Source organism: Mus caroli, chromosome 5 (genome assembly GCF_900094665.2).
Source record: "Mus caroli chromosome 5, CAROLI_EIJ_v1.1, whole genome shotgun sequence".
Taxonomy (NCBI): domain Eukaryota; kingdom Metazoa; phylum Chordata; class Mammalia; order Rodentia; family Muridae; genus Mus; species Mus caroli.
In genome coordinates, this window is record NC_034574.1 from 27,227,712 (window position 1) to 27,242,772 (window position 15,061).

Here is a 15,061-nt window from a genome sequence, read left to right on the forward strand (position 1 = left end):
GTGGTGGAACAGTTTAAAACTTAATACTAATGATGGAAATGCAAATTACTGCAGCTGCCTTGGAACACAGTTTGGCAGTTAATTAAAGGGTTAAACATTGTGTTATTAGATGACTGAGCACAATTAGATCCACACAAAATCTTTTATAACATTATTTATAATAGCTAAAAGTGGAAACAATCCCAGAGCCTAGCTGAAGAATTGATAAATAAAATGGGCTATCCATCCATACAATAGAACATTTTAGCAATAAAAGCGGCTACAGATCCTGACAGATAGCACAGCATAGAAGAACCTATTCACACAGATCATGTTATTTGGTAACAGTATTAATGATGCTAATAACTGGCATCAGTTATATGAAATATTGTAGACTAGGCAAGTCCAGAAGGACATAAGGTGGGTGAGTGATAGCTAACGCTTATGAGGAAGGAGATGGAGAACCAGAATGTGACGTGACTAAGAACAAGGAGTTTTGGGGGTTTGGACACAAACTACTAAAATCAGATAATTGTAGTAAATATATAGTATACTTAGTAAGTAAATAAACATACTAAAAACTGTGCACGTTAAATGACTAAACATGATGATATGGAGTGGGCCATGGTGGCGCGTGCTTTTGATCCCAGCCGTTGGGAGCAGATCTCTGAGTTCAAAGCTAGCATGGTTTACAGAGTGAATTTAAGGACAGCAAGGACTACACAGAGGAACCTTGTTGCCAGGGTGGGGTCAGGGGTAGGGAGGAGATGTGTAGGGGAGACTTAGTCTTGTGGAATATACTATAAAAAACTTTAAGATTTACCTGTATATGAAATACACAGTGGCTTATGCCTATAATCTCAACATTCAGAATGGTGAGGCAGAAGGATTGCCACAAATTTGAGGTTGGCCTGACTACATCAACAGTGTGTCTCAAAAAACTTGGGGAGGTCAGAATTAGATGAGAACCTAGGGTTTTTGACTCAGACCAGTATTTTTTCCTCTCTAAGAAGGTGAACTAGTAGAGAAGATTCTTTAAAACTTAAATTTAAGCCTCAGTTAAGCTGTGTGTCTAGAATCTAAAGCAAATGTTAAGCAAGTGTTCCTCCTTGGGGGAGGGCGGTGCTGCAGACCAAATCCAGGCACTTCCTAGTAAGCACTCACGAGCTGCCCTGCCAAACTCACACTTCAGTCTAAGAAATGTTTGTGCAGAATTGCTAAGGTATGTTTATTTCACTGGACAGTTGATGGCATTTATTGAAAGAATAATGTTGTTATTTATTTATTCATTCATTTTAAGATATTGAAACCATCTGAAAAGAAAGCTAAGTACCAGTATGGTGGGCTGAATTCTGGACGTCCTGTCACTCCGCCTCGAACAGCTAATCCACCGAAGAAAAGGTGAAGACAGGAATTCTAGAAAGAGAAACCATCAGATTTGTTAAGGACATACTTCATAATATATAAGTGTGCACTGTAAAACCATCCAGCCATTCGACACCCTTTATGATGTCACACCTTTAACTTAAGGAGACGGTAAAGGATCTTAAATTTTTTTCTAATAGAAAGATGTGCTACACTGTATTGTAATAAGTATACTCTGTTATAATATTCAACAAAATTAAATCCAAATTCAAAAGTATCCATTAAAGTTCTATCTTCTCATATCACAGTTTTTAAAGTTGAAAAGCATCCCAGTTAAACTAGCTCTGTTAGTTACCCAGATGAAAGCATGAAGATCCATCTGTGTAATGTGGTTTTAGTGTTGCTTGGTTGTTTCATTATTTTGAGCTTGTTTTGTTTTGTTTGTTTTTGCTAGAATAATGGCATCTACTTTTCCTGTTTTTCCCTAAACATTTTTAAAAGTGAAAATGGGAAGAGCTTTAAAGACATTCACCAACTATTCTTTTCCTTTACTTATCTACTTAAGTAACTGTTGGATCTTACTAAGAAAACTTACCCCTCATCACAGTAAAAAGGAACTTTAGAAATATACAAACTATCTGATCCATTGATTTTAATCAAACAGTTTGACTGGGCAAACTTTGCAGCTGATAATGAGTATTTCGCTTTTTACAAAATTGCCACTGATTTGGATTTGTGCACTCTAATCTTTAATTTATTGATGCTCTATTGTGCAGTAGCATTTCATTTAAGATAAGGCTCATATAGTAATATCCAAAACTAGTTGGTAATGTGATTATGTGGTACCTTGGCTTTGGGTTCTAATTCGCACGAAACACCTTTTGGCATGCTTAACTTTCTGGTATTACCCTCACCTGCATTGGTTTTGTTTTTTGGGGTTTTTGTTGTTTGTTTGTTTTTAGATCCACAGAACATGAGAATCCTTTTTGACAAGCCTTGGATAGCTGGCTCTCTTTCCCTCTCTCTATGTGAAGGATATATTTAAATGAACGCTGGTCAGTGGGACATTTGTCAGCTCTGAGTATTGGGTGCTTCACTGTCTAATAATTGCCATGTGGATGTTGTTTTGACTGTAAGGCTATGTCACTAAAGATTTTTACTCTGCGTTTTCATAATCAAAGGTCATGATGTGTATAGACATGCTTTGTAGTGAAGTATAGTAGCAATAATTTCTGTATATGATCAAGAGTTTATTGCATTATTTCTTTCCCTGTTTTTTTTTTTAAGGGTTAGCATTAACAAATGTCAAGGAGTAGCAAAGTCAACAACAAAGATTTTAGAAGGAGGAACTAAGAGCATACACAGACTTATGATTCTTTGGATGTGACACTTACTGGATGTGATTCTAAAGTCTTTTATTGAACATTGTCAAATTCGTACGCTTCATAGGATGGACATAATGTTTATATAATGCCCTTCTTATGTGTTACCATAGATGTGTGAAACCTTATAGCGTCCTTGAAAGTGTTAAATTGAGAACTCTGTTAACATTTTATGGATTGGCACATTATATTACTGCAAGAAACATTTGATTTTCAGCACAGTGCAAAAGTTCTTTAAAATGCATATGTCTTTTTTTTTCTAATTCCATTTTGTTTAAAGCACATTTTAAATGTAGTTTTCTCATTTAGTAAAAGTTGTCTAATTGATACAACGTCTGAGTGATTATTCCGTGTTGTTTTGTTTTACAGTGAGATATGTAAGCACAAGTTGACATAGACTGAAGCATAGACAGTCTCTGAGCTGTAGCCGTGTTCTTTTAGGTCACACATGCTTTTATTTAATGTGATTGGATAACTTACATATTAGAGTAAACAAACAATTGTTTACTCAAACAATTGCTAATAGGATTTTAGATGTTATCGCCGAGTAATCAATACTTAAGGTAGCTCAAGAAAATAAGCCTTAGTCTCAATATTAGTTAATGTACACTAATTTGTATCTTAAACTGTTTTTTTTTCTTTTTTTAATAAATGTTCATTCAAATTAAAACTAGGGGCAAAAAGTAAGCAAATTAGTATTGGTTGTTAACGGATAGACATTTACCATGTTGGAAAATTATTCAGACCTCTTAAAACTGCTTTCCAGCTTCTCATACATAAGTACTCAGAGCATCATGTGCTCCTAAGAATGATAACACAGATTATTAATTATACCAGTTTACTGACAAACAGTAAAATACAGGCTACCTTTAACCCCATGATTGGTGAGGCAGACAGAGACAGGTGAATCTATGACTTGAAGCCTGGACTACATATTACAGTGCCTGTTTACTAGATGAAAAGCTACAAGCACTTGCAGAGGATTTGGGTTCAATTCTTAACACTCAGAAGGCTGTCTGTACGGCTAAGCCAAGGGGATCTGCTGTTTTATGCCCTCTATGAGCACCAGGCACACACATGGCACACGTGGTGGGTACGTAGACATACATATAGGCAAAATCCTCATACACATAAAAATAAAATGTTTAAGGGATTTTTTTATTAAGTGTTGAGCAAATGAGTTTTTTGATTAGAGCGGTTGTCACTGTTTTTGTCGGGTTTTTTGTTTGTTTAGAGACAGAGTCAAGCCCAGGTTGGCTTCCAGCTCTAGTCTCCTGCCTTAGCTCCATGAGTGCTGACACTGTAGGTGGGATCCATGCTGGATTAGAACAGCCAAGTCCAGGTTGGCTCCCAGCTCTAGTCTCCTGCCTTAGCTCTGTGAGTGCTGACACTGTAGGTGGGATCCCATGCTGGGTTAGAACAGCCATGTTAGTTTATAACCCTCTATAACTGGTAGCTTCTAAGAATGCCTTAGAAACTATCTGTGGCAGAACTCATGAACCTGTTCAGCATAACAAATTAAGCTACTTGCTGCTTCAGAAAGTTTTGTTTTGTTTTTTGTCTTTTAAGATTTACTCATTTATATAATGTATATGAGTGCTTTTGCCTGTGTGTATGTGTGTGCACCACATGGGTGCCTGGTGACTATGTTGAATCTCCTAGAATTGGATGTATGGACGTTGTGAGCCATCATGGGTGTTAGGAATGCAGCCTGGATCCTCTGCAAGAGCAACAAGTGCTCTTAACTCCAGCCCCTGCTTAAAAACCATCTTACTGTGAGGTGTAGTGACACACCTATAATCTCAGCAGTTGGAGGCAGGATGATCAGGAATTCCAAGGCCAGACTGAGCTACAAAAGACCCTGTCTTAACCACATATGGGAGTTGTGGGGGAGGCTAGTTTAAGTTTAAAATAGTTTAAGTGACTATTTTAGCGCTCAACCCTAAAACCCATCTAGAGCCCAACCCACACTCCAGTCTCAGAGCTTGGACGTGGGAGGGAGACTGGAAAAGAGTGCCACTGAGTGGCACAGCATGACTGTGGCTACCTGCAGAGTTGAGCCTGTCAGCATCCAGGACACATGGCTGATGGGCTCACAAAGCCCTGCCCCAAGCTGAGGAACTTTTGGCAGGTAATGGTTTCTGAGGGGAAGGAAGTCATGTCTTCAGAGGGGTAGCTGGTGCTGAGTTGTTCCACACCCATGTTCATGCATGCAGCCTTAATTAAAGTCAGTGGATCAGAACAAATCAAAATGGGGCATGGTAAGAAGGGGGCCAGAAGGAGAGGATAATGGGATGAAAATGATTATTGTGTGTTCAAAACTGTCAACAAATAGTTTTGAAACTTCTCTCCCAGCATATTTTGTTAGGAAACTAGACTTTTAACTATTGAATTCCCCAAACTGAGTGAATTGTCAATTCTGATTTGGAGCATTGTGTGTGTTGGGTTTTTCCTTCAAGACTATGTCAAGTTTGGCCTTAAAACCTTTGGGGGGTGGGGGGAGATGCTGGAGAGGTGGCTCAGCAGATAAGAGCACTGATTGTTCTTCCAGAGGTCCTGAGTTCAATTCCCAGTAACCACATGGTGGACCCAACCATCTGTAATGGGATTGGATGCCCTCTTCTGGTGTGTCTGAAGACAGCAACAGTGTGTTCACATATATAAAATAAATCTTAAAACAACAACGACAACAAAAACCTTTTGGTAGGTGGCTTAGACAAGCTCTAGGACACAGATTTTTGTTTTTAATACTGAGGTATTTCCTAGAGTGATGCTTGGTAATGTCAGACATGCCAGCATCCAGTGAATCACAGATTTAAAAATGATTGCTCCTTTACTGCTGGCACTTTGACCTTATTCAGAAATTTACAACACAATTCCAATTTCCCTTTATTCACATGTCCCAAAACAAGAATGTCTCTGAGGAATTTGAAATAAATTTGTGAAAACTGTGGTCCTAATAAGAAGAAATAAAGTAGTTGGTTTGTTGAAGAAAGCTGACACCTTATAGAAAGGAAATTTGTTAGGAGAAACGTCCTTGAGATCATGATCTTGTCTAAAGAGCAAGAGAGAACATTAGAAAGAGGATGTTGTTGGGTAGCGATGATACTTTTAATCCTAGCACCCAGGAGGCAGAGACAGGTGCGCTCTGAGTTCAAGGCAGTCAGCCTGGTCTATAGAGCCAAGCATTACATAAAAAACAAAAACAACAAAACCCTGGAGGGGGGGAGAAAGAAAGAACAAGATACAATATGTTCAAAATTACATAGGGGTCTTAAAGGGAAAGAAACTTCCCTTTAAAACCTGAGGAGAAGCCTGGCAGTGATGGCGCAAGCCTTTTAGCCCAGCACTGGGGAGGAAGAGGCAGGCAGATTTCTGAGTTCAAGGCCAGCCTGGTCTACAGAGTGAGTTCCAGGACAGCCAGGGCTACCCTGTCTTAAAAAACCAAAAAAAAAAAAAAAAACAAACAAACAACATTGATTCCCAGAGCCAATAGTAGGGGCTTATGAGAATGGGTTCTACTCTTGCAAAGTTTCAACAATTCCCCCAGGACAGGAAACACAATCTTCCTGTAGGACAAAGAGAGCTATTTCCTGGAACTTAGAAGAAAAGAAGCTTTCTTTCATGCAATGTGTTGTGTTGGTGAAAGTGAATCTAGAAGTTCCTTCCGACAGACGGTAACTAGACCTAGTAAGGGTTTACACCAGACTCCCATGCCAGTTCAGAGCACATGAACATACATACAGTACAGATTAATGCATTGATCAAGCCACTAGGAAGTTATGTCCTTATCCCCTGAGCATTTTATACATACCAATGCATTAGTTTATACCTTTTATCATATCAGAAAAATATATCTCGTCTCGAAAGCTGAAATTTTAAAATAATTTGTTGTGTCATTTACAAATTAATCTATATAACTAAATAAGCCACCTCAATAACAATATTTCATTGTCTATAAAGTTTGCAAAATTTGCTTAACATTTCTACAAAACATATTGGCACACACTCTACCTATTTACATGTAAGAACTAAACTATTTTCAGGTTCCACAGCTCATGAGTATTGGCAATATGAAGTCAGGCTTCCAGAATCCATATGTAATATGTTCAAGAAGTAATCCAAAATCACCCAGCAAACCAAGAGCCAAACTATTCCCAGGCAGAGGGATAATTAACTAATGTCAAAACAAAGATGACACTGAGGTTGGAATTACCTAATAAACTTGGAGCTAGTATATTTTATTGAACTGTTTGAATGAAAACTGACAATTTTTTAAAGATTTATTTTAATGTATATGAGTACACTGTAGCTGTTCAAATGGTTGTGAGCCTTCATGTAGTTGTTAGGAATTGAATGTTTAGGACTTCTGCTCCCTCCGGTTGGCCCTGCTCACTCAGGTCCAAAGATTTATTTATTATTATATATAATTTATTTATACATAAAGATTTATTTATTATTACACTGTAGCTGTCTTCTGACGCACCAGGAGGGGTCAGATCTCATTATGGTTGTGAGCCACCTTGCAGTTGCTGGGATTTGAACTCAGGACCTTTGGAAGAGCAGTCAGTGCACTCCTACTCACTGAGCCATTTTGCCAGTCCTGAAAACTGACAATTTTAAAGCAAATTTTAAAGTAGTTTGAGCAGATATAAAAAGGAACCAGTACTCAATGCATCAAGTTCTATGCCTCTCTGCTATAGACCAGTAATGTCCCAGATCACTCTACTACATCAGCTCAGGTCTCAAAGAGCAAAAAGAAGGGAATAAATACTTCACATGAGTTAGATGTGCTAACTTGGTGAAATGTGTGTGTGTGTGTTCATACTACTCCATACTTATCCTATATGCATTGACAAAACTAAAACTGCTCAATTTGTAATATATTATCCTTCAAAAATGTTATCATGGAATCAGAAATTTTGACTCAAATATTTATTCCATGTGAAAACTCTCAAAGGACTGTCAAGTAAGCAGTTAATCTCTAGCAAATTCCTAGACTGACAGTTGTGACAACATAGCTGCTTTGAACACTCCTCAGGTACCATAAGGAATCTAGACTACACCACAGATGCTTGCAACCAAAACACAACTGGGTCACCAGAAGTCACAACTTCAGATAAAAGTGTTTCAAATAGCGTATGCCAAAGGTTTTGCCATTATTCGTAATGGCAAACATAAGGAATTCTAGCAACATTTTGATGCAGGCCAGAAATTAAAAAACACTTGCTTTAGAGGTCCGTCAAAGGCCTATGATTGGTTCAAATACAGTCCTTCATTTGTATAAAAAGCAATCTCATGTCTGATGCAAATGATGACTGAATCTAGGGGAATCCTAGGGCACTGAGGCAGGGGGGCGTCTGGGAAGGAGCACCCTCAAAAAGCTGGGGGGGGGGCAGGACAGGGGAGAGGATAGGGGGGTTAATGGGAAGTGGGATAACATTTGAAATGTAAATAAATAAAATTAAAATTTTTTAAAACTTTTGAAAATTTTTATTAGATGTTTTCTTTATTTACATTTCAAATGTTATCCCCTTTCCAGATTTCTGCCTCCTGAATATCGCCTATCCCATCCTCCCTCCCCCTAGTTCTATGAGGGTGTTCCTCCACTCACCCACTCCCGCTTCCCCATCCTGGCATTCCCCTACACCTGCATCAAGCCTTCACAGGACCAAGGGCCTCTCCTCCTATTGATGACCGACAAGGCCATCTTCTGCTACATGTGTGGCTGGAGCTGTGGATCCCTCCATGTGTACTCTTTGGTTGGTGGTTTAGCCCCTGGGAGATTTCAGGGTTCTGGTTGGTTCATAGTGTTGTTCCTTCTATGGGGTGCAAACCCCTTCAGCTCCTTGGGTCCTTTCTCTAACTCCTTCACTGGGGACCCCGTGCTCAGTCTGATGGTTGGCTGTGAGCATCCCCCTCTGTATTTGTCAGGCTCTGACAGAACCTCTCAGAAGACAACTATACCAGGCTCCTGCCAGCAAGCACTTCTTGGCATCCACAATAGTGTCTGGGTTTGGTGACTGTATATGGGGTGGATCCTCAGGTGGGGCAGTCTCTGGATGGCCTTTGCTTCAGTCTCTGCTCCACATTTTGTCTCTGTATCTCCTCCCATTGGTATTTTGTTCCCCCTTCTAAGAAGGACGGAAGTATCCACACTTTGATCTTCCTTCTTGAGCTTCATGTGGTCCATAAATTGTATCTTGGGTATTCCGAGGTTTTGGGGCCAATAATCCACTTATCAGCGAGAGCATACTATGTGTGTTCTTTTGTGATGGTTTACTTCACACCCTTCATAATAGTCACAAATAATATAAAAGACCTTGGTGTGACTCTAACAAAGCAAGTGAAAGATCTGTATGACAAGAATTTCAAGTCTCTCAAGCAAGAAATAAAAGATCTCAGAAGATGGAAAGATCTCCCAGGCTCGTGGAATGGCAGGATTGATTTAGTAAAAATGGCCATCTTACTGAAAACAATCTACAGATTCAATGCAATCCCCATCAAAATTCCAAATCAATTCTTCATAGAGTTAGAACACTTTGCAAATTCATCTGGAATTTAAAAAAAACCCTAGGATAGTAAAAACTATTCTCAACAATAAAAGAACTTCTGGGGGAATCACCATCCCTGACCTCAAACTGTATTACAGAGCAATAGTGATTTAAAAAAAAAAGTTGCCGGGTGTGGTAGCGCACGCCTTTGATCCTAGCACTTGGGAGGCAGAGGCAGGCAGATTTCTGAGTTCAAGGCCAGCCTGGTCTACAGAGTGAGTTCCAGGACAGCCAGGACTTTTTGTTTGTTTGTTTGTTTTCGAGACAGGGTTTCACGCTGTGTAGCCCTGGCTGTCCTGGAACTCACTTTGTAGACCAGGCTGGCCTCGAACTCAGAAATTCGCCTGCCTCTGCCTCCCAAGTGAAAAGACCAATTCTTACAAGTTGTTCTTTGACCTTAACCCATGAACCATAGTACACAAATGTTTTCCACCCCATCTACATGCATGTGTACACAAATAAGTAAAAAATATCATTTTAAAATAAATTTTGGGGTAGAATAATATCTAGAATTTATGTATCCTCAAGATCCAGAAATTTTTCATGTGGGTAGAAATTTCTCAATAAAGATTGATTCTTGATCTTAACACACACACAAACACCCTGCATGGTATTGTTACAGACATGCAGGTAGATCAGTGGAACATAATTGAAGACCCAGAAATGAACCCACACAGCTATGGTCACTTGATCTTTGACAAAGGAGCTAAAACCATCCAGTGGAAAAAAAGGCAGCATTTTCAACAAATGGTGCTGGTTCAACTGGAGGTCAGCATGTAGAAGATTGCAAACCAATCCATTCTTTTTTTTTTTTTTTTTTAAGTGTAAAAATAGTATAGTAATTGTCTTTTATTGATTCTTAAAACTTTTGCCTTGGGGATTATGGGAATTCTTTTCTGTTCCTCATGTGCCTTCTCGATGTGAATTCCATAATTTTTTAAATATTTTTTATTAAGTATTTTCCTCATTTACATTTCCAATGCTATCCCAAAAGTCCCCCATACCCTCCCCCCCCCACTCCCCTACCCACCCACTCCCACTTTTTGGCCCTGGCGTTCCCCTGTACTGGGGCATATAAAGTTTGCAAGTTCAATGGGCCTCTCTTTCCAGTGATGGCCGACTAGGCCATCTTTTGATACATATGCAGCTAGAGTCAAGAGCTCCAGGGTACTGGTTAGTTCATATTGTTGTTCCACCTATAAAATCAATCCATTCTTATCTCCTTGTACAAAGCTGAAGTCTTAAGTGGATCAAGGCCCTCCACATAAATCCAGACACACTGAAACTAATGAAAGAGAAAGTGGGGAAGACCCTCTAGCACAGGGGAAGTTTTCCTGAACAGAACACCAATGGCTTATGCTCTAAGATCAAACATTGACAAATGGTACCTCATAAAATTGCAAAGCTTCTGTAAGGCAAAGGACACTGTAAATAAGACAAAACAGCAACCAAAAACTTGGGAAAAGATCTTTACCAACCCTACATTCCATAGAGGGCTAATATCCAATATATACAAAGAACTCAAGAAGTTAGACTCCAGAGAACCAAATAATTCTATTAAAAAATGGGGTACAGAGCTAAACAAAGAATTCTCAACTGAGGAAAATCGAATGACCAAGAAGCACCTAAAGAAATGTTCAACATCCTTAATCATCAGGAGAATGCAAATCAAAACAACCCTGAGATTCCACCTCACACCAGTCAGAATGGCTAAGATCAAAAACTCAGGTGACAGCAGATGCTGGCGAGAATGTGAAGGAAGAGGAACACTCCTCCATTGCTGGTGGGATTGCAAGCTGGTAAAAACAATGCGGAAATCAGTTTGGCAGTGCCTCAGAAAATTAGATATAGTACTACCTGAGGACCCAGCTCTATCCAAAAGATGCTCCAACGTATAACAAGGACAGATGCTCCACTATGTTCATAGCAACCTTATTTATAATAGCCAGAAGCTGGAAAAAAAACCCAGATGTCCTTCAGCTGAGGAACGGATACAGAAAATGTGGTATATTTACACAATGGAGTACTACTAAGCCATTAAAAACACTAACTTCCTGAAATTCTTAGGTAAATGGATGGAGCTAGAAAATATCATCCTGAGTGAAGTAACCCAATCATAAAAGACTTCCCTTAACTGGCATTTTATTGGCTACTTTTACTTTTACCTTTAGTGGTGAAACCAGAGCTGCTAACATGCTAGAGGCACCAGTGGTGGTGGTGGTGCCCGTAGGTGGTCAGCTGGGGCCAGAAACAAGTGAAGCAGATAGAACAAAGACAGCAAACTCTCAAGAGTCCTTACGGGCAATACTTCAACACCCACAGGCATGAGTTCCAATACTCTTAACAGGCTGAGTGTCCCAGCATCCGAGTCTACAACATAAAACACAGCACCTAAAAAATAGCAGGCCCCAGAGAATCTTCACAGCACTTTTTTCTTTGTCTAGAAACATACACTCTTATGAACCAGAGCCATTTTAACTTAATTGTATTCCTGGAGGTTTATAAGAAAGAAAGGCATGATCTTACTGAATTTATAAAGAGCTTCAGTTGACTTCAAAAAGACCTAGGGTGTGTGTCAGGGCTTGAGAGATAGCACATCCATTAAGAAAACGTAATGCTCTTGCCCAGGACAGAAGTTGGGATCCCAGCACCTACATGGTGACTCACAAATATTTGTAACTCTATTTCTAAGAGATCAAATACCTCTTCTGAGTTCCACCGTCTCCTGCGTGCACGTGCATACATATTCACACATATTCAGATACACATATATTTAGGTATACAGACACACACACAAACATTTTTTTAAAGAAGTAGGTGTAGCATAATCATCCATGTCTACTTCTTTATTTAAAAACCTTTTCTGAAAATGCAGAGTTCCAGAATTGCTTTAACTCAGTTTGTATAATGAATGGAATGATAGCTGGAAATGCACTCTATTTTAAGGCTCATAATAACTGGGTTGGCATCATGTCTAATAAATTTAGGGCCTAATTACTCATTCCTTCATTTATTTCAATTACCCGATTAGGAGAGTGATGTTGACTCACTTATTACTCAAATCAGAAGGGTAGAGTGCAATTGTCATTCAGTACAAAGAAATTCCGTTTTCCCTCTTAGTCAGATTAGGCTCCATTTAATATGTCTTTCCTCTAAAGGGGAAGAGGCATTGTTCTTTCGACACGTTCTCTAATAAGGATTCTCAATACCTATTGCAAAACGCTTTATAACAATCCTACTGACAATGGGAAATTGTATGAATGCTTTGAAATGTTCTTAACTCCATTCCTACCATGGGAGACAAGGGGAAGAAAAACAGCTGATCAGGTCATCATTCATGTAAATTTATAGCACTAATTGCCTGAGCCAGAAGTGATTCATAATCATGTTTTTAATTGCCTTTATTTGAATCTACACATTTACATTTATTTACTGTTACGTGTATGGGTGCTTCGCATGCTTTGGATGTACCATATTCATGTCTGGTGCTCATGGAGGCCAGAAGGGTGTTGGATCCCCTGTAATTGGATTTACATAACTGTTAGCCACCATGTGGGTGCTAGGAATCAAATCTGCTCTCCTCCGGAAAAGCAACAAATACTCTCAACCACTCAATCATCGTGCACTTTAGATTATTTTGTAAATTAGTGGTAAAATATTGGGCAGCAAAGGAATTAAAAATAGTTTTTTAAATATTAATTACAAAATTTACCTCTTTTAGAGGCTAATAAGATAAATAGGGTTTGTTTAGATGTCAGATGAACGTAATCAAGGCTCTCATCCTAAAGATACAGTGTTTATTATTTATGAGGATCTGCGGAAGTCTGAGACTCCTAAAGGAGAAAATGGACCAGGGCAAAAGACATAGAGTTAGTCAAACAGGAAAAAATTTCTCTAGATATGAAACTTGCATGGAAATAAGATGTCAATAGACAAAATTCTAAGACATTATTGTCTATCAGTTTCATTCACAGGAACAAAACAGGAAAGATTAGAATGATGTGATAATCACATAATACCTTAAAATGAAATTTAAACAAATAGAAAGAAAAAAGGACAATAGATTACTGGAAATAAAACCTGGGAATTCCAAGATTTGACTTGAAAACCAAATTCCTGAAACTGAGCCATTAAAAAATGAAGATTCAGAGGCCAATGACGTCATCTCTGAAGTTTCTCTAGGCTTAATCATTTCTTCAGCTATTAGAATGTTCTTGAAATTTTTCATGTTGTTTTCTAAATGTCTAATACTTCTTGTTTATTTTTCTAACAGTTGCCTTTTTATGATTTTTTTTTTTTTTTTTTTTTTTTTTTTTTTTTTNTCATCTCTGAAGTTTCTCTAGGCTTAATCATTTCTTCAGCTATTAGAATGTTCTTGAAATTTTTCATGTTGTTTTCTAAATGTCTAATACTTCTTTTTTTTTTTTCTAACAGTTTCCTTTTTATTATTTTTTTTTTTTTTTTTTTTTTTTTTTTTTGCTTTTAAAGGAGTTGGTTTAATTCAAAGTGGTACAGAATTCGGAGTACAATGAAGATGGAACTGTAGGCTCTAGTGGGATTCCAGACTGAGTTCACTTTAAATTCACAGCTGAGGTAGGAATTGCTGAACACTAGAGACAGTGAGCCATTGCATTATTTACTTTATTCATTTTTTTTTAACAAAAGTTTATTACAATGTACAACAGGCTTCAGGATAACATTTCATTCTAGCTATTACATGGCAAAGATGTTATGACAGGGAATCCAGATGTTTGACAGGTTACAGGATAACACTTCATTCTAGCTATAGGTGGCAAAGATGCTGTGGCAGGGAATCCAGATGTTTAAATAGGAATGGAAGAGGGGGGTCACCATCGCCCCAGATGTGAGGAACAGCTTACTTTTTGCCAGATTTCTTAATTCCACCTGTGGCCAGGGGGCCCTGCCCGGCGGCCTTGGCTTTTAGCTCCTCGAGTTTCTTCTGTTCCTCCTTTTGTTTCTGCTTGAAAGCCTTATCTTCCTTGTCCATCTCCTTGGCCTGCTTCTTGGGCTGTTTCAGGGGCTTCTTTTTGCCACCTTCCTGGCCTGATATGGTGCCTCCAGCCCCTTCACCAGACCCTGATCCTATCCTTTTTATGATTTCTTGTTCACCAATTATCCATGCAATATTGGCTCACCTACTGACACCTTCATGAATCTTGTTGCTTTTCTCTTCCAATTTTAGTGCTTTTAACAACTGGTAATGCATTAGTAGCTATTATGTACCCTGGAGTGTTTTTATAAATTATTAAACATTAGTGGTTTTGCTTTCATGTCCATTTAATATGTTTAGATGCTTTATATTTTCATCTAAAATTCACATCCATGCAATGATATCGGTTTTACAATTTAGCAACTTTTTGTCAGTTTTTACCATGTTCGATTTATATTCAAGAAACATTTCTCAGTTTCAAAACACCAACATCTGCCAGGCATGGTGGCCCAGGCCTGTAATTTCAGCACATGAAAGGTGGACGTCAGATGAATGGGAGAACAAGGTTATCCTCAGCTACTTAGCATGTTTAATTTCAACATGGGCTAATGAGACCCCATCTCAAAAATAGGAAAAAAAATAACACTTGTAATAGCAAAAACAACATTTTCGGAGGACTTTCCTAAATGGGTAAAAGACTTTAAATACTATGTTACATAAGAATGATAACTCAAGCCGGGCGTGGTGGCGCACGCCTTTAATCCCAGCACTCGGGAGGCAGAGGCAGGCGGATTTCTGAGTTCGAGGCCAGCCTGGTCTACAAAGTGAGT

General features: G+C 38.7%; 1 protein-coding gene across 1 annotated transcript in view; it reads left to right on the forward strand.

The window, feature by feature from the left end:
* The window catches only part of Ppp1cb (protein phosphatase 1 catalytic subunit beta), a 31,983-nt gene extending 28,925 nt beyond the window's left edge, over positions 1-3,058 (forward strand). Inside the window, exon 8 of the mRNA XM_021161958.2 lies at positions 1,280-3,058. Coding sequence (XP_021017617.1) covers positions 1,280-1,384 — 105 coding nt within the window. The 3' untranslated portion in view covers positions 1,385-3,058. The remainder of the gene's footprint in view (positions 1-1,279) is intronic.
* The last annotated feature ends 12,003 nt before the right edge of the window (positions 3,059-15,061 follow it).